The following is an 18,567-nucleotide window of genomic DNA, read 5'->3' as shown; positions in this document are numbered from 1 at the left end:
CAATAAAACTATTAACTCAATTTGATTCATCTAAGAAAAACTCAATCTAATTCCAAGACCTTGTTTTCAATCAGCCTGTGACACCCCACTTGCAAGACATATCAAACAGCTGATTCTTTGTCGAACCGACGAGAAAGAAGGTCAAATAACAAAAGGAATCATGTGATCCATTAGCTCCATGGAGTAGACTATGAGGACTACGCTGGAAAAAAAAAAGAGTCTGGGATCAATAATCCATATGTTGTCGTCTCTATTGTAAGAGCTCTGCCACTATAGACGCAAAAACCTCATAAAATGTGATACCCGAACTACTCAAGATGGCAATGGATAGTCAAAATGTGGATATCCATGGATATCCAGCCCATGGATTGTGGATATGGATCGGGTTTTCGATCCATGGATATCCACGCATGATACCCGCCAACTCGTGGAGTAGGCACGGATATCATATTTGATCCATGGATATTCATGGATACCCGGTATTTATTAAAATAAATAAATTACTGACATGTGAATCCACTGCTCGATAGATGTACTCTTCCGTTACTGCAATAAAGTACTCCCTCCATCCACGCGTGGATACCCGCCAATTCGTGGAGTGGGCACGGACATCATATTTTTGTTGAACACAAAGTAATATATATTATCTACTAATCCAATGAGCTTTCGCATAGTAATGCATATAATTTTTTGTCGTGTAAAGTCCGCCACACCTTATAATTTATCCTGGGTCCGCCACAAATTTGAGTCACTTAATATTGGACGGAGAGAGGATGTTGCATGGATATGGATAATACATGGATACCCGAATACTCGGTGGATATGGATATGGATATTGTTTTGCATCCACGGATATTTTCGTGGATGGATAGTTGGTCCGGCGATGGATATGGATATGGATTTGGTCAACCCGTCCAGACCCCGACCGTTGCCATCCTGACGAACTACTTATCAAAAGGATGCAGGGTTGGAGCACTATCATGGAACAGCCAAAGGGATGCGAAAAGGAAACGACAAGCAGCGACGTCATGCTCAAGGTTGCCGACTTCGCCTTGACGTCGCCGTTGCCGCCGATGACAAAGCCGTATCGTGGCATTGTCGTGCCGGCCATTGGAGTTGCTGTGGGGCACTACGATGTACAGGTCCACCGGTGGACCTTTGGAGCGTCGAGTCGGCCCGTGCTGCAAGGGCGCATGTAGATGGAGCAGATTCACATAACCTTGAGGCTTTGCGGCACACTGCCCGACAAGATGCTGCGTAACAGACCTCCTCCTTTGTCGTCGCCTTGTTCCAACAACAAGTGCTACACAAGAGCCGGCTGAAGGAGATCTTTGGGCCATCCGTGGTGCTCGACAAGCCGCGTCTGGGCACCTCGATATGCTGCTCTTCGTCGATCCAACACGAATGAGCATTTTCACCGCCGCGTTCGCTTCGACTACTTTTGCGGCGGCCTACGAGCCTTTTGGCCGTGGAGGACCCAACAAAAGGACAGAATGGCCGTCTGGAGCTATGTATGGACAACAGGTTTGCATTCTCCATTAAGCTATTTTCCTAAATAATATCCATACATCATCCGTGTAATTATGATGACCTATTTTCCTTTGTTTCACGTTGCTTAGTACAATTGATACTCCCTTTGTTCTAAATTTTTGTCGCTGTTTTAGCATTTTGAATTAAAACAACGACAATAATTTATTAACAGAGGAGTTGTTGTTTTTTCATACATGATAAGAAACAACAAAAATTCTTACCTAAATTACGCTGGCGGGGTGTCAACTACGGTACGAAGTACACAATAGTAGTTTTGATACAAGAGGCCTCCCAATTCCAAAGCTAAATGGCCTCTTTGGATTGAAGCATTTTCATAGGTTAGGATTCTAACCCAAGGGAATTTTTACTACAGAGACTTCCTATGAGAATTCTAAAGTTGGAAATTCCTATGTGTATATGACAACTATAGCTCACACCAATGTCTATGCAAAATTTCTATATTTTTCATGTGATGCAACTAAACAATTTCTAGTACTGATTCATATGTTTCAAATTCATAAAGAATCAAATATGGTGAACTGAGACTAACTCAGGTGGTCTAATTACTTGTGGTGGAACCATCTCATCCAGGTTCAAGTTTTTTAGACATGGGTGTCATATTTTCCTGAATTACTTTAGAATTTAGCCGGCGCTATTCTTTCAGTGACAGGTGTTGTGCGTTCATAGGGATGGGTGTATATGCGTGTTGTGAGCGTCTGCGTTTGTACCATGTTCTAAAAAAAATCAAATATGCCATGACATCCTATTAATGTATTTTTCCTGTTCCTGTGTGTAACAAATCCTTTGTCCTAAAGAGCCCTAAGTCGGAACTCGAAAAGAGGGTAGGAGGAATTTTGTCACGTTCCTACGAAACGTATGCCATGACATCCTATTAATGTATTTTTCTTGTTTCTGTGTGTAACAAATCCTTTGTCCTAAAGAACCTTAAGTCGGAACTCGAAAAGACGGTAGGAGAAATTTTGTCACGTTCATAGGAAACGAATGCATAAATTTCGTACCGAATTCTCTATCTCCTGGATTTTGTATGAAAATTGTACAAGCCGAATGAACTACGAGACCGTGAGTAAAATCCCAGTGCCTCTTATCTGACGTTGCGCCCTGCGGCCCGCAGTTTTCTCCAGTTTCCCCACCGCCTTCGTTCTCCTGGAATCAAGAAATCCCCACCGGTTCAGATCTCCTTCGATCGCCCATCCACTCGATGCTCCCTCCTCCGCCGCCCATCTCCTAGTCACGCCGCCGCCACCTCCGCCGCCGCCTCCCCAAGGCGGCCGCTGCCTCTCTCCCCTTTGTATGGAAACGCGCAGCCGCAAGCGGGCGGAAGCCTCGTCGTCTTCCACCACCTCCCCTTCGACCCGCTCTAAGCGCTCCCGCACCAATCCTAACCCTAGCCCCACAGCCCCCACCTCCAGCCCTGCTCAGGCCACACGCACCCGGCGCTCTGCGGCCTCCAACCCTCCTCCCCCGCCTGCCCCGCAGCCCTCGATGGACACTCCGGCTGACAACAACCCCAACCCTCCGCCTAGGCGCCGCGGTCGCCCGTCCAACGCGGACAAAGGCAAGGAGCGGCAGCAGCAGCAAGAGCCATCCGAGAGCTCCCGCTTGCGTGAGGCTGAGCAAATGCTCGGCCTTAGTTTCGACGGCATGGAGGATGACGATGACGCGGGGCTTGGCTCTGGGGCCTTGCCCCACAGCCTGACTACCGCAAGCAGCGCGTTACAGGGACTGCTTAGGAAGCTTGGTGCTGGTCTGGACGACTACCTTCCGTCCTCAGCACTATCCGCGGCAGCTGCTGCGTCGTCATCAGTATCTGGGCAGCATGGTGGGCGGCTGAAGAAGATGCTTGTGGGGCTTCGTGCAGACGGGGAGGATGGGAAACAGGTGGAGGCACTGACGCAGCTCTGCGAGATGCTATCCATCTGTACCGAAGACTCACTTGGAGCATTCTCGGTGGACTCCTTTGTGCCTGTCCTGGTCGGGCTGCTCAACCACGAGAGCAATCCCGACATCATGTTGCTAGCAGCACGGGCGCTGACCCATCTCTGTGACGTGCTTCCGTCATCTTGTTCTGCTGTTGTGCATTACGGTGCAGTGCCATGCTTCTGCGCTCGGCTTCTCACCATTGAGTACATGGACCTTGCGGAGCAGGTGGGCACCAATTTGTTGCATTGCTTATTTGCTTCATATACATGCTGCTTCTTTATTCTGTTACCTCATCCAGATCATTGCTTAGTGGACCATTCATGTCTATTGTATGTATGATTATATTTTCACATAGAACCTTAACCTAGTGCATGTTTTTTCTTGAGGGCTGCATGCCATTTAATATATTTTGGACTTGCCAATGAGTACTTAGCCATGTTGCAGTGCGCTTTTCCCTTTTGACTGCTAGACATTCTTGAGAAAAGCCACACAGTTATGCTTCTGAACCACCTTCACTTAAGCAGCAGTGACCTGTGTGACTCAACGGTGGTAGTTGTGGGTAGTCCAATTATTAAGTCCAAGTATAGCACATAATCAATGACCCAGTGTTCTGTAAACTAAGGGCTAGGTTTCTAGTTGGAGCATTAATCGTTCTAGTTGGTCAGCCACCAGTCGTCCGCCACAGTTCTCTTTTAGCATATTACATAGAAAAATAAGGGGATATACGAAATACAAACCATTGCTCCTGTCGTCACCACAAGTTGGTCGCGTAGCTCTGACAATTTGGTGGCTGACGAGGTGAGATCAACAATGGGGAGCTTGTTTTTGTGGCTGGGAGGCGCGATCGACAAAGGTTAGCTCGATTCGGGCACTGCAAGTTGGTTGTGTGACTCCATTGGTTACAACTGGAGTAATTGGTCCTCTAGGGTAGCCATTTGCGAAATGACTATGGCTATGCCCTGGTCAGCGGTTTTCGTCCATTTGATCGCCTAGTTGGCTGATTTCTTGAGGACTGCATACAATGATTGAGGGTTGAACCCATTTGACCGAAGCAAATATGAGAGTCTCAGTTAGGTTTTGGTGAATTTTGCACCCTGTGGTGTTATACTTTCTTTCGCAATGGGGAAAGGTATAGCTGCCTGCTTGACAAATACTTAAAACACTTCTAGTTCAGTACTTTGCCGTCTAATAACATTAGAAGAAATCCCTAGTTCAGTACTTTGCTGGAGGCGGGTGACTGACTAGCACATTGGTGGCTGGCTAGGATCTGGCAGCTGACTACTCTGGGAGGATGAAGCAGATGAAAAGAAAGGCAATGAAGAACGAAAACAAGGGGAGAGGAAGGGAAGGCCTGCCAGTCAACTTAAGGTCCACTAGCCAATTATGCATGATGCATTACAGCCTTAGGGGTTAGGTCAGTTTGTGGTAGCTGAAGCCTGAAGCTTTGCTGTGCTGAACTCACTTCTTAATCTTCTGTGGAAAAATTGGCACATAAACAACAAAAAGTTGGTTAGCCAAACGGTAAAATGAAAAAGCTGGTTGGGCAAATGGGGTTACCATGATCCACTGCAATGCCAAACACAGGCTACCTCGTGCGGTCCTCACACGCTCCGATTCTCTTGATCTCTTCTATATCTGCTTCCCTTTGTAAACCATGTAACATGGACGCCTGCTTCCATTGAAGGTTGACGGTGTGGAGAGGTTGCCTCCCACCTTCCACTGCACGGACGTTAAATTCTCGCCAGAGAACTCATACCCGCCATTGTCTTATAGATCACTGCCATTTAACACCGTTCTGCTATTTTTGTGAGATGAATTTAGCTATTGGTCCATGTTTATCTGAAATATTTCTAGGTCATGGTCTGATTCCTGAGTTGTTTAACATGCATGCTACTATAATGATCCATCTGAAATACTAAAAATGGGTTCAAAATCATGCTAAGATACCTGTATCTAGTTTCTGGATGTGTTACTCTTGTCTTCCCATCTTATGGATATGGTCTGGTCATACTGTAGTTTTCTTTGGTCTAATTGAAAGTGATTCCTTTATTAACATGATTTGATATCATCTGTTTGAAAGTGTTATTCCTTTGTAATGCATGTGCTATTGATCTATTTGGGATCTTGAGCACTTGTGATTATTGAGCAGTATCAGCAGGACACTTGAATTACTTTGTTTGGTTTTGATATTGTAATGCTTATTTGGCACTTTATATTAGTTAGTATGCTTAAAAAAAAGTTATGTACGTTTCCTCGCCTGTCCTATATTATTTAAAATACTGCACAAATAATCTATGGTTGTTTGAAATACTGCATAATGAGGTGCCTTTGCATATTTGTATGAATGACCTCAACGTGGCACTAACATTTACATTATGCCTTCTCTTGGTCCTTTAGTCCTTACAAGCTCTTAAGAAGATATCCCAGGAGCATCCAACTGCCTGTTTGCGGGCTGGCGCGCTAATGGCAGTGCTATCATATCTTGACTTCTTCTCCACGGGTGTTCAAGTAATTTTACAGCCTTGAGAACTTAACAATTTGATATACCACTTGTCCTTTTGTTGTCCATCGTTCACTACTTCTGTACAAACAGAGTGGAGTATTTTATCTATTAGTACTAACTGTTGTTTCTTTGGAATGTATACAGAGAGTTGCGTTATCTACAGCTGCTAATATTTGTAGGAAGCTTCCTTCTGACGCCTCAGATTTTGTAATGGAAGCGGTTCCACTGCTGACAAATCTTCTGAATTACCATGACACAAAAGTACAATTAATGTTTGAATTTGGAACTCTTATTTTGTCATGATACCATTGATGCCTAAGATGCTGATGTTCTGCCTCTGTTTATGCCAGGTGCTGGAACATGCTTCTGTTTGCCTGACTCGTATATCAGAAGCATTTGCTTCATCTCCAGAGAAACTGGATGAGTTGTGCAATCATGGATTGGTTGCACAAGCTGCTGGCTTAGTCTCTGTTAGCAACTCAGCTGGACAAGCATCACTGAGTACAGCAACATATACGGTGTGTTTCAGTTTTACATCTCACTATTGTATTGTTTATCATGAACTTGCTGACTCGGCTCATATGTTCTTGCAGGGGGTAATTCGTCTTCTGTCAATATGTGCAAGTGGATCTCCATTAGCAGCTAAAACACTCCTACTCCTTGGAATTAGTGGCACCATTAAAGATATTCTTTCAGGTTCTGGCTTGGTTGCTGGTATAACTGTATCCCCCACTTTAACAAGACCAGCTGATCAGGTGATTATTGTTTCATGGAAACTATATTGAGCTAGATTACAGCTTCTTATTTTTAATGACACCATCCCATTGTTGTTTTAACTAGGTAAACGGATGAAACTTGTTAGCTGACACTTGTTCTTTCGCATTTTTTAAGTTCCACTCAAATATGTTAAAATTCAGGTTTCTATGGATAATTCTGTCGCATAATTGGAACATTGATACTGTAGGGGTTCAACTGTAACTTCCAAAATTTAGAAGAACATCGCACGCTGTATACTCAATCACTCATAGGCCATAGCATTTATATAGTGCATACAGTACAAGACTGTTAACTGAAAAGCTAGTTACCAATTTTTTCCTGTGTTCCTAATGTTTGCGTAGTACTGCAAGCTATAGCAGTCAGCAAACAATTAGGTAGATCGCATTAAGGGACTATCTTTCTACGGGGCTTTTCCTGGAATTCTGGTCTATAGACGGTAGACCTATATTTTGTACCTGTTTTCTCTCTCCAATCCAATTTATATGCAGCTTGTGATGATGATTTGATTTCGATCAAGCTTCAGCAAAGAGCTAGGTGCTAGGCGAGCAGTGGGTGACTGCCTAGGACCTAGCCCGCTTAAGCGTTGACTAGTTGGCTGCTTGTAGCATGTCTGCCTGCCTCAGGGCACATGAGATATGCAGGGGAGGATGAAAGGAGAACATGAGGTTGAGGTTGGTGGGGAAGCTTGATGGTGATGTCGTGGCAGTGGTGAAGCTAGAGAACGAGTTTGCATCGCAAGGCTGGAACAAAACCTTAGGGATACTCACATGTGTAGCCTTTTAGTTTGGCTGTCCTGCTTGGTCAATTCCCCGTGTAGCCAAAGCATCAGAGGCAGTCGAATCGTATCCTCCATGCCATTTCTTCCTTCTGATTCTTGCATTTGCTTTCATGGCCATGGCCACCTCGTCTTCATGCCGTTGCCTCTTTCAACATCTTGTTGCTGCAATCAACCTCCATGGCGATATTTCTTCCTAGACCTCCGTCCCACTGCTTCACGAGCAGCAACGTCAACCTGGCGGTGGCAGCAGGGATGCTATGGCAGCAACGGACACTGCCTGCTTAGAGGCGAAGTGGCACGTTTAGTGTCTGCCGATCACTTAGCCAGCACCCAGACACTGCCTTTTTGAACCTTGATTTTGGTATTACCCCTATATATTTTTTCTTTTTATTTTCCTGTAGACGCCTTTCTAGAATATTACCAACTTATTCAAAAAATTGTGGAAACCAGGAATAGATGCTCTCCTCTAGCACATAGTGTGGCTTTGTCTGTACTAGTAATGTTGCACATGCAACATATGTCTGTATATTCGGTCTTGTTACAGTATTTACATTGAAAAAAGTACATAGAAAAATGAAAGGTAACCATAAAAGAAATTAGGATTCCTTAGTTACAAGCACCAGCACACTTTTTTTGGGAAGACACATCATACTTTTTTGGAGGGCGCACGATCGTGCAACAGAGGCAAGCAATTAGGAAATAGGGGAGATTGAGAAATTATGGAACTGACTGGATTATGACAGTGTGCAGGGTGTGGGTTTCCTACCACGTCGTGAATCGTGATTAGGAACCGTGAATTTGGAACGTTAGATTTTCGACGCGTGAGTGGCTGAGATTGTCTGGATCACACCCGCTCGTGGATTTTATATTAGTGGTGATGGTTAACTATTCATATGTACTCAGCTGCACTAGCAATGTTACTTGAAGCTACCAAGTGTTTGATAATTGTTACTACCGCTGGTTCTCTGAAAACTGGTTTTTTGAAGTATCAATATACATATTTGTGAAAATGTTTGTTGTCAAAATTTCAAAAGTTTGACTTTGTCCAAAACAACTCCCTTTTAGAAGGGCCAGAGGGAGTTTTAATAATTTGCAGGTGCATCCCATATGCAGATTTGTTAATCTGTTTTGTTTTTTCATGCAGATGTATGAGATTGTGAACCTTGCAGATGAAGTGCTTCCTCCTCTACCTGTTGGAACTGTTACTTTGCCAGCACGTTCCCATGTTTTAATGAAAGGCTCTGCTGTAAAGAAACCTGCTTCAATCAAGCAAGAGGAATCTGGTTCAGTAAATAATGAAGTGTCAGGTCGGGAGAAGTTATTGCGTGATCAGCCTCAACTTCTGCAGCAATTTAGTATGGACATATTACCTATCATGACACAGGTCAGTCTCTTCTCTTGCTGATGTGTCAATTGTTTATGTTTGATGATGATGACAATATGGAAACCCTGTTTTTGAGACATTGTTTGGACTATCATACTCTGTATCCCTTACCAGGTGTATGGCTCCAGTGTAAATGGACCAATACGGCATAGATCCTTGTCTGTCATTGCAAAATTAATGTATTATAGCTCAGCTGAAATGATCAAATTTCTCCTTGGCACAACAAACATATCCAGGTACTAATTTAAAACTTGAGAATTCATTCTTGCTTCTACGTATGCTTATGTATACCTCTGGTTCCCTTTAACATGTGTATTCACCTTTGCAGCTTTTTAGCTGGCATGTTAGCTTCGAAAGATCCACAAGTGCTGGTCCCTGCTCTTCAGATAGCTGAAATTCTGATGGAAAAGCTTCCTGGGACATTTTCAAAGATGTTCGTGAGGGAAGGTGTTGTTCATGCTGTAGAGTCACTTACATGCCTGGAAATCTCAAGTCCAATGCCTTCTCAAGTATCACTGCCGGACAATGATATTGATTCTGGAACATGCACATCTTCACGTTCAAGACGTAGCCGTCGTCGCAGCAGTGCTGTGAATACTGAAAATAATTCCTTGGATGAATCAAAGGGTTCCCATCCTATTATGGCCAATTCCCCACCAAGCACGCTAGAGAATCCAAATACTAGTCTTCGTGCTGCAGTTAGCGATCGTGCAAAGTCATTCAAGGATAAGTACTTCCCTTCTGGCCCTGGCTCAAGTGATACTGCAGTTACTGATGACCTTTTGAAACTAAGGGCACTTTGTGCAACATTAAATACCACTGCTGACACTGTCAAAACAAAAGCTAAAGGGAAATCAAAGTCTCTAGGGGGGGATGATTTTGACATCTTAAGCGATGTCGAGAAGCATTTAGACGACATCGTAGCTGAAATATTGTCTGAGCTTAGCAAGGGGGATGGTGTTTCCACGTTTGAGTTCATTGGGAGTGGAGTTATTGAAACATTGCTTAATTATTTGTCTTGTGGAACATTTGGAAGGGAAAAGGTGTCTGAAGCAAACCTACCAAAGTTACGTCGTCAGGCACTCAGACGTTATAAATCATTTATATATGTTGCCCTTCCAAATGATGCCGTGGGAAATAGAACTCCAATGGCATTCTTAGTTCACAAGCTGCAAAGTGCGCTGTCTTCGTTGGAGCGCTTCCCGGTTGTGATTAGCCATTCTGGAAGGACATCCAGTTTGGGAGGATCTCGTCAGTCCTCTGGATTGAGTGCACTATCGCAGCCCTTCAAGTTGCGTCTTTGTCGAGCACAGGGCGAAAAATCACTTAAGGATTATTCATCTAATATTGTTCTTATTGATCCCTTGGCAAGTCTAGCAGCAGTTGAAGAATTCCTTTGGCCTAGAGTCCAGCGTAATGAGTCAATATCGTCTGCTGCAGTGTCATCTGCGAAGAATTCTGAATCTGTCACACCTGATACACCAGCACCTGTGCCTTCATCAACTCCATCTGTCCGGCGGCCCTCAACTAGGTCGAAGTCATTGGCTGCTGCTAGTTGTGCAGCCAAGAAGGATTCTCAGGATGGGAGCATAAACACATCCAAGGGAAAAGGTAAAGCTGTTGTACAATCGACTACGGATGAACCAAAAGGACTACGATATACTAGGGCTGCTGCTAGCAGAAAAGCTGCTCCAGAGAAAGATGCAGAAGTGAAACTACCACATGGTCAAAGTAGCTCAGAGGTATATATTTCCTCCAATGTAACCAACATTTTGAATTTCGGTTAGTTACTAGAAATTTAACACAGATGCTTGACTTCAAATGCTTTGTTCAGTTATCACTAGAAATTTAAGGAAGTGACATTTTTATCCTTGGTTAGTTACTAGAAATTTAACACAGTTACTTCTGTATCCTTGGTTAGTTACTATGGAGTAGAAATTTAACAGTTACTTATTGTCCTTGGTGTAATTTAATTTGATATGCAAGCAGGGGTTGTAAAGTGGATATTATATTATTCTTGTACCAGACAAATACTTGACAATAGTGTTTTGTGTGTTTAAAACTCTTCCATTGTTTGTAAAAAAACACAATTTATTGATGTTTTCTGTTTCTTTACTTCAATTGAAGTTGCTAACTTTGTCAATCCACAAGGAATGCAAACAAGTGGGAGAAGTTTATATGTAGAATATTTTTCATTCAATTTGTATTTTGGATATCTTAAATTGCATACCTTTTTCACCCTGAGTATTTTAGTTCGGCACTAATATATGACTAAGGAGCACTTTACCCCTCCACATTTCTTTTGTCTCATTTAAACCCCTCTATACGCTGGACCAGTCAGGCCCCCTCCACATCTCATTTTTCTCCACTTCAATTGGTTTTGCACATGTGACGCCAACATTATATACTCCCTCCGGTCCAAAATATAAGGCAAATTTCGTTTCCTTTGACCAATGCTTTGACCAAGAGTTACTCAATTATTGTGTGAATTATGTGATACAAATTATAACCATGAGCAATTACTTTTGAATATAAATACATTGATATCAATTATTTGTCACATAGATTATATTTTACTAGACTAATTGCTGGTCAAAGGAAATGAATATGCCTTATATTTGGAACAGAGACAGTATTTCTTTCTTCCAACTCACCCTATTTGCCACTCTTATCTCTTATTTAGCCACCCCTCCTACATTGGTTCGATGTTGTTCTGCCCATGTGGCCTTAACATCGATTGGTTTGCACATATGGCGTCCACGTCATCTATTTCTTCTAATTCAACTCTCTTCCCTGCTATCTTACTTTGCTGGTGCTACTGACAACGAATGCCAGAAAACCAAGTCACTAGCGTCCCTCTCCTTGAGCTGACCGACGGCACAGCATAGCTCGTGGTCAGATGGCTCCGTGTTGTTACAATTGTGATGGTCCCTGTTGGATGGATACATGACTATCATATACTTGTGTAATCCGGTTTAAATACCTTTTTGACCTCCGCTTGATATGGCATCTAGGGAGTACAGATGTTTCCTTCGTGTTTTACAATGTCTATGTAATAATGTATTTGATGAATGCAGTGTGTAGCTAAGCAAAACAAATAGGGAACTCCATCTCATCCTTTTATTATATCACAGGAAAGCCCATTCTACTTGTGTGGGCAGGTGCTCCCACTATCTCAATCATTGAATGTGCCTTGTGACCTGCGTATGATATTGCCTATATCTTTAGAGAATAGCACAGGTCTCAAGGAGTTTAGGTACATTTCATGGTTGAGATAGTGGTGGACACCATCTCATTTCTCTGTTAGAAGTTTGGCTCATGATTGTCCAAGTGCAAATTCTTCCTTTTCAAGCCTAGGTGCTTGGTATATATCAAGATGTCAATTTAATTATATATATGTATATATAAGTTACCTACGAGTACTCACTTGTATAATAAGATATATCACTCATATATATCAGTGAAACTGGACTATTTTTCTGTTATACCCTTATCCTTCAACAAAGTGCTGTTCAAATTCGTGTACACAATATCTTGTAAATGTTGTACTTAATTATGCTGTTTACGTTCGTTGTGCATGATACTGTCCATCTTCTACATGCAGGATGAAGAGCTTGATGCGTCTCCCTTTGAGGATGAAGATGCTGTGATGATTGATGATGACAATGATGATGTTTCAGATGATGATCATGAGGTATTAATTCTCCTTTTGTTTTTGTTATATTTTACAAGTCAGTACGAGTTTAGGATAGTGGCTATGGTTGGGAACTGAATATATTTCGTTAAAATCCTCAGGTTCTACGCGGGTCTCATCCTCTCCGTGTTCCAGATAGAGTGCACGATGTAAAACTGGGAGATGGTCATGACTCTAGTACCGCTTCAATAGCAAATGATAACCAGATACAACCGTCATCTGGTTCCACCATGAAAGATACTAATAGTAGCAGGGGGTCAGGTGCTGCTGAATTTAGAAACCCAAGCATGCTTGGTTCACGGGGTGCGATGTCGTTTGCTGCAGCTGCCATGGCTGGGCTTGCTTCTGCAGGTAGTCGTGGTATCAGAGGTAGTCGAGATAGGCATGGCCTATCATTTGGAACTAGTGCAAATGATCATAACAAATTGATATTTGCAGCTGGTGGTAAGCAGCTTAGCAAACATTTGACCTTATATCAAGCTATGCAACGCCAAGTAGTTCATGATGAGGATGATGAAGAAAGGTCAGGTGGTTCTGATTTACCCAATGATGGAAGCCGTTTCTGGAGTGATATATTCACTATAACATATCAGAAGGCTGATAACGAAGTGGATATGAAAGGTTCGGCTTCAGTTCTGAAATCTTCGAAATCAGATTTTTCTGGAGCTACATCAGAAGTACAATGTACTTCTCTTCTTGATAGCATTTTGCAAGGAGAACTTCCTTGTGATTTTGAGAAGTCAACCCAGACGTACAAAATTTTAGCACTGTTGCGTGTATTGGAGGGTTTGAATCAGTTATCTCCTCGTCTGAGACTACAGGCAAGCTGTGATGATTTTGCAGAGGGAAAAGTTGCTACCCTGGATGGTTTATCTGGAATTGGAGCTAAGGTGCCCTCAGAGGAGTTTGTCAGCAGTAAGTTGACACCAAAGCTTGCTCGGCAAATTCAGGATGTTCTTGCACTCTGCAGTGGTAGTTTACCTTCTTGGTGTTATCAGATGACCAAAGCTTGTCCATTTCTGTTTCCTTTTGAAACAAGAAGACAACACTTCTATTCCACGGCTTTTGGGCTATCTCGGGCATTGAATCGCCTTCAGCAACAACAGGGTGAGAATAACAACTTAGCTACTGAAAGAGAAGTCCGGGTTGGTAGGTTGCAACGCCAGAAAGTTCGTGTTTCTCGCAACCGTATCTTGGATTCTGCTGCCAAAGTTATGGAAATGTTCTCCAGTCAGAAGGCTGTTCTCGAAGTTGAATACTTTGGTGAAGTTGGAACTGGACTTGGTCCAACTTTGGAGTTTTATACCCTTTTGAGTCATGACCTGCAAAGGGTTGGCTTGGGATTATGGAGATCTGATTCTCCACATGATTCTGATAGTTTAGAAGCTAAAAAGCATGATTCTGCTGAGAGAAGGAACTTGATACAAGCACCTCTTGGCTTATTTCCTCGACCTTGGCCTTCTACTACTGTTTCTTCTGAGGGTAGTAAATTTTTCAAAGTTGTTGAGTATTTTCGCTTAGCTGGTCGAGTCATGGCAAAAGCATTGCAAGATGGAAGGCTTATGGATTTGCCTTTGTCAACAGCATTTTATAAACTTCTACTTGGACAAGTAAGCATGAGAACCCACTTGCACTTTAATTTTTTCTTTCTGCCTTTTTCTGTCCAGTCTAAGTATTTTTTATTTTTTTCTACCTTTTTCTCTATTGATGGCAAACGACTTTGCTTTACTAGGAACTTGATTTGTATGACATACTATCTTTTGATACCGAGTTTGGAAAGATATTACAAGAGTTGCAAGTTCTTGTTGAACGCAAGCGATTTCTGGAGTCCTGTGATCTCAATCAACAAGTACGAGATTTGTGTTTCCACGGGTCTCCTATTGAAGATTTATGCTTAGATTTTACTCTTCCGGGTTATCCTGATTATGTTCTGAAGGAAGGCAAAGAAAATACATTGGTAAGTGATGGAGCAGACTAGCTTCTGGTGTCGTCAGTTGTCCTGCTTTTGCTTCTAATTTTGCTGATTACTCTTTGTTCTTTTGTCTTTCTGTAGGTTTGCATTTACAACTTAGAAGAGTACATTTCTTTGGTAGTGGATGCTACTATTAAGACTGGAATAATGCGTCAAATAGAAGCATTCAAAGCTGGATTTAATCAGGTTAAGATTTTCTGATCTGTTGGTAATTGTTGTTATTAATCTATTGCATTTTTGTAAAAGATCTTCTTTATTTTACCATTTCAGGTATTTGACATGTCATCTCTCCAAATATTTTCTCCTCAAGAGCTTGACTATCTCATTTGTGGTCGTCGGGAGCTTTGGGAGGTAAGCTCTCTGCTTTCTTTCTTCCAGTCGTAACATAACTATGTAAAAAATTGTTCACGAAGTCCAAACAACAGCCTGAACTACTAAACAGGGCAAAATACCCCCTAATGTTTTGAAACCGTCCAGCTGCACCCCCTGGCTGTTCTGTGCCTGGTTTACATGCCCGAGCCCGCCACGCTGGTTGAAACCGTCCAGCTGCACCCCCTGGCTGTTCTGTGCCTGGTTTACATGCCCGAGCCCGCCACGCTGGCAGCGCTGATCGGTGATCGCCATTACCGCGTGCAGCCCGCTTCTTTCGCTCTCCCTCTGTTGTCTGCGTTGTTTGCTGCCTCCATGGCAGCGCCAAAGCTGTAGCCACCGTTTACGTTGGGCCACACTGGGTACACCTGTAAATGCGGCAAGTCCGTTATTTCCTGGCTCCGCGACGATGGCTCGAGCTTGCCCACTCTTCTCTCCAGTGTTAAACTTCAGCCACACCATTACATGTAGTGTTACTCATCGTAATACATGAGCTGTCTTCAGGAAGCACAAACAAGCCTTCGCACATTTCTTTCCCTGGAAACAACCAATGAAGTAGCATTCCTTCGGTGTACTCAGCATAATGGTCTCTTAAGTGACTCAACTATTTTGGCCATTGACATCTTGTCCCTCACAATCAGTGACCCGGCCACACTGCTACCCACATAATGGAGTTCAAGCACGACACTAATGTCACCAAGTGGAATCGAACAACTAGGAACTCATCTTCCATCCTATGATCACAGAGAAAGCAATAAGCTCAGAGAGCAAAGCAATGAAGGAGAAGAAAGGAGAAAACAGCAATGACGAGCTGCAGCACTGACCTAGCTAGGGTAGGGGTCCCTGGGCAATCTTCAGCTCCGCATTTACGTGCCGGCCACTGCCTGGAGTTGAATCGCTGCCGCTGCCATGCCCTATCATGGGTCATGGCCGTGCCGTAGCAGGGTGCAAGGGGATTTGAGAATAATATAGAGAGAGGGCGTGGATGGACGGTTTTGCCCAGTTCTGTAGTTCAGGGTGTTTTTCGGAATTCGAGAACAATTGAGGGTGGTAAAATGGACTCGTAACTATTTTGACTTCTGCTGAACAAATGTGCACCATGCAGCCAGAGACACTGGTGGAACATATAAAATTCGACCATGGTTATACCTCAAAGAGTCCTGCAATTGTCAATGTAAGTACATCCATCGTTCACAGCTTCAGTGTTTCTTTTAAAAGTTTGGAAGGTTAATTTGATGTTTCTGCCATTTGTTTGTAGGTACTTGAGATTATGGCCGAATTTACTCTGGAGCAACAACATGCGTTTTGCCAATTTGTGACGGGTGCTCCTCGGCTTCCACCTGGTGGCCTGGCTGCCTTAAATCCTAAGCTGACTATTGTTAGGAAGGTATGCTGTATGCCTGTTATTGCAATGCAGAACGACATAATATCTGCCTGTGTGCTTGTTATTTGAGCTTTGCATTTTGTTTTTTTGCCAGCACTCCTCTACTTCGCAGAATAACTCAAATACAGCTGGAGCAACAGAGACTGCGGATGATGATTTGCCCAGTGTCATGACTTGTGCTAATTATCTTAAACTTCCCCCATACTCGACCAAGGTTTGGTTCTTTTGCTTGTTGCTTTGTTCTACCTTCTTTATCGTCTTATCCTTCAACTGACATTTGTTTTGCTTGGGACATTATCGCAGGAAGTTATGCACAAGAAATTGCTTTATGCTATCAACGAAGGCCAGGGGTCATTTGATCTTTCATAGGTTCAAAACTAACATATAGATATTGGTGCCCCTATAAATGTGCACCAATTTTTATCCACAGTTAGTTTTTCTGTGTCCTGTATAACATAGCTTGAGCCACCCCTATCGCGGAATGTCTGGAGACCGGATCTTGGGGTGTGTACGCGCGCGCCTATGATGTTCTCGGCGTATTTCGTTTCTTTTTTGCTGGTCTCTTTCAATTGTATATTCTTACTGATCTTATAGTGGTTAAGACATTTGTCTTGGTTTGTTTTACTTTATTTTACCGTATACTCCATTATCGTGATCTTATGCTTGGCAAATAGTTTGTGTTTTTATTTCGAGTGACTTATGTCTCGTAATTACTACTGGATCGATTAGCCAAAACAAGGTTCTCATTTCGAGCATTGCTTTGACAATTATTGTACGTTAACGTACCTTAAAGATCGTGTGCGACCTGGACAATTTACGAATAACTGAATGTTTGGTGTGCGTTAAAAATTATCAAATTACATGTAAATATTACTCCTCACAAAGGATGATGTATTTGGTTTCCTTCAGAAAAGGTTTTGATCACGAGCTACTTTTTTAATATGTATTTGTAAAGGCATGAAAATTATTAGTAGATTCGTTTTTAAAAGCTGTGGCTGATAATTATGGTTTAGTATCTTAAAAATTTACACATTACTAGTTATTATCAATCAAAGTTTTCCCTTGACAAAACCGTACATCAAATTTTACTTTGTTAGATAATGGAAGCTTTATTATCTTCGGTCTAAAGTCGTACATTATTCTCAACAATTGAAAAAACATGATCACATCATGTGTGACAGGCCACACGAAGAACTGATCTACAAACTAAGAAGTCCAGAGCTTATGCCACTCAAACCGGGACGTAAACTTTCTGATGATCCATTCTAGTCGTTTGGCGTCAGACTCCATCGGTTTCTTGTGCCGCATCTTCTGTAGCAACGTTCATAATCGCAGCCAATTTGTACATAAGAGCAAAACCTGCATACATGAGTGCATTTTCTCTTTATCAAAAACAACGTTTCTACGGCATAACCAAATAGAACCGAAAACTGCCGCCGCCCCTACTAAAATGAGAGGAGGCAAAGTTTTGTCAACCCTTGCAACCATGTCCCAAAAATATGGGCCCTATAATTTGGAGGCGAAATAGTAAATGCCAAATGAATCTATTCGTGCTCAGAGCAGAAGGCACAACGTCTATCCTTGCCATTTTCGTTTTGACCAGATTATCCTTAGTAAGAATGGCCCCCTTACATAGAAATCAAAGAAAAACTTTTATTTTGAGTGGCAAATTGAGTCGTCAAAGAAGTTTTGACCTAACGCGAACTCGGGAATCCATAAGAGCTGAATACATTGATTTAATCGAGAAAACCCCACTAGGAAGAAGACTCCAATGAAAAGAGTCTGTTGACAATGTAACAGACGCGACAGAGTCAACAATGGCATTCACGATGATGTCCCAACAAGGTCCGCCGAAAATCAACATTCGGCATAGTTGCTCCAAGAACTGAAGCCACCCAAACATGTTTGTTCCGCACAATGTTAAACAAACAATGGTACTTGTCGCATAAAGGCATGTCCCCAATGCAAGTGTCCTCCCAAAAGATGATCAATATGGAATCGAGTGTGTATGTAAGTTGTAACGTTACTTTTGATGCTATTTCCTACGGTTTCAAAAAGATGTGTGCTTCAACGTACTCCTTAGATATCTATCTGTCTGATGGGAGTGATGGGAGGTTGCTCTTCGTTTTATATTGGGACTTGTGCATGTGTTGCATGTTAATGTACGTACAACTTTCATCTCTTTCTTCTTTAATTTGTGCAATTTTTTTGACAAACTTATCAGCAACTAAAACA

At 42.6% G+C, this 18,567-nt stretch overlaps 1 protein-coding gene across 1 annotated transcript; it reads left to right on the top strand.

Moving 5' to 3' along the window:
- Positions 1-2,663: 2,663 nt before the first annotated feature.
- Positions 2,664-16,987, top strand: LOC100826319 (E3 ubiquitin-protein ligase UPL3). Its single transcript, XM_003581528.4, has 17 exons — positions 2,664-3,696; positions 5,869-5,979; positions 6,119-6,235; positions 6,325-6,492; positions 6,568-6,729; positions 8,674-8,913; positions 9,028-9,149; positions 9,242-10,655; positions 12,518-12,607; positions 12,709-14,217; positions 14,340-14,564; positions 14,661-14,765; positions 14,850-14,930; positions 16,054-16,122; positions 16,207-16,335; positions 16,427-16,546; positions 16,636-16,987. The coding sequence occupies exons 1-17, from the start codon at positions 2,842-2,844 to the stop codon at positions 16,699-16,701; spliced, it is 5,583 nt and encodes a 1,860-aa protein (XP_003581576.1). The 5' UTR covers positions 2,664-2,841; the 3' UTR covers positions 16,702-16,987.
- Positions 16,988-18,567: the final 1,580 nt, after the last annotated feature.

This window comes from Brachypodium distachyon, chromosome 5 (genome assembly GCF_000005505.3).
Source record: "Brachypodium distachyon strain Bd21 chromosome 5, Brachypodium_distachyon_v3.0, whole genome shotgun sequence".
Lineage (NCBI taxonomy): Eukaryota > Viridiplantae > Streptophyta > Magnoliopsida > Poales > Poaceae > Brachypodium > Brachypodium distachyon.
Note: the sequence above shows the minus strand (reverse complement) of the source record. Positions and strands in the feature narration are given on the sequence as shown.